Below are 522 nucleotides of genomic sequence, written 5' to 3'. Positions count from 1 at the left end.
TGAGTGCGCCTGCGCCGCGGTCTCAGCAGCAACCAGAGCTGCTGGCGGGGCCTCCGGGAGCTCCTGCCAGGGCCGCCGCTTCCCTTTCATAGTTAGAGCTCTCCGCACAGCCTGCCCGAGAGGATGGGCATGGTGTGACAGGGACTGTGTCTCCCCCGCCAGGGCCAGGAGCTGTGGGGCACCTGAGCTTCACGGAGATCCTGGACACGTCCCTCAAGGTCAGCTGGCAGGAGCCGCTGGACAAGAACGGCGTCATCACAGGTGAGCGCCTGTCCCCGGGGAGGAGCCTCGGGTTTGCCGCCCGCAGGCCTGGGTCACCTTCAGACAGAGGCCGCCAGAGCACGTGTGTGGCTGCGTGTGCCACAGCCAGGGCCCGTCCCCACCCCAGGCCCTGCCACCACCAGCCTGGCCCCTTAGGGGTGTTCCCTGTTCAGCTCCAGCCTGAGTCAGAGACCAGTCTCCTCTGTTGTCAGGACACACCCCCATGGCCTGCCTGGAGTGGGAGCTGGGCAGGGGCCTGGG

The 522-nt window shown here is 67.8% G+C and overlaps 1 protein-coding gene across 1 annotated transcript in view; it reads left to right on the top strand.

Moving 5' to 3' along the window:
* The window catches only part of SDK1 (sidekick cell adhesion molecule 1), a 455,450-nt gene that overhangs the window by 300,655 nt on the left and 154,273 nt on the right, over window positions 1-522 (top strand). The window contains exon 23 of the mRNA XM_015565152.1: window positions 163-261. Coding sequence (XP_015420638.1) covers window positions 163-261 — 99 coding nt within the window. The remainder of the gene's footprint in view (window positions 1-162; window positions 262-522) is intronic.

This window comes from Myotis davidii, unplaced genomic scaffold (genome assembly GCF_000327345.1).
Source record: "Myotis davidii unplaced genomic scaffold, ASM32734v1 scaffold399, whole genome shotgun sequence".
Classification (NCBI taxonomy): Eukaryota; Metazoa; Chordata; class Mammalia; order Chiroptera; family Vespertilionidae; genus Myotis; species Myotis davidii.
Note: the sequence above shows the minus strand (reverse complement) of the source record. Positions and strands in the feature narration are given on the sequence as shown.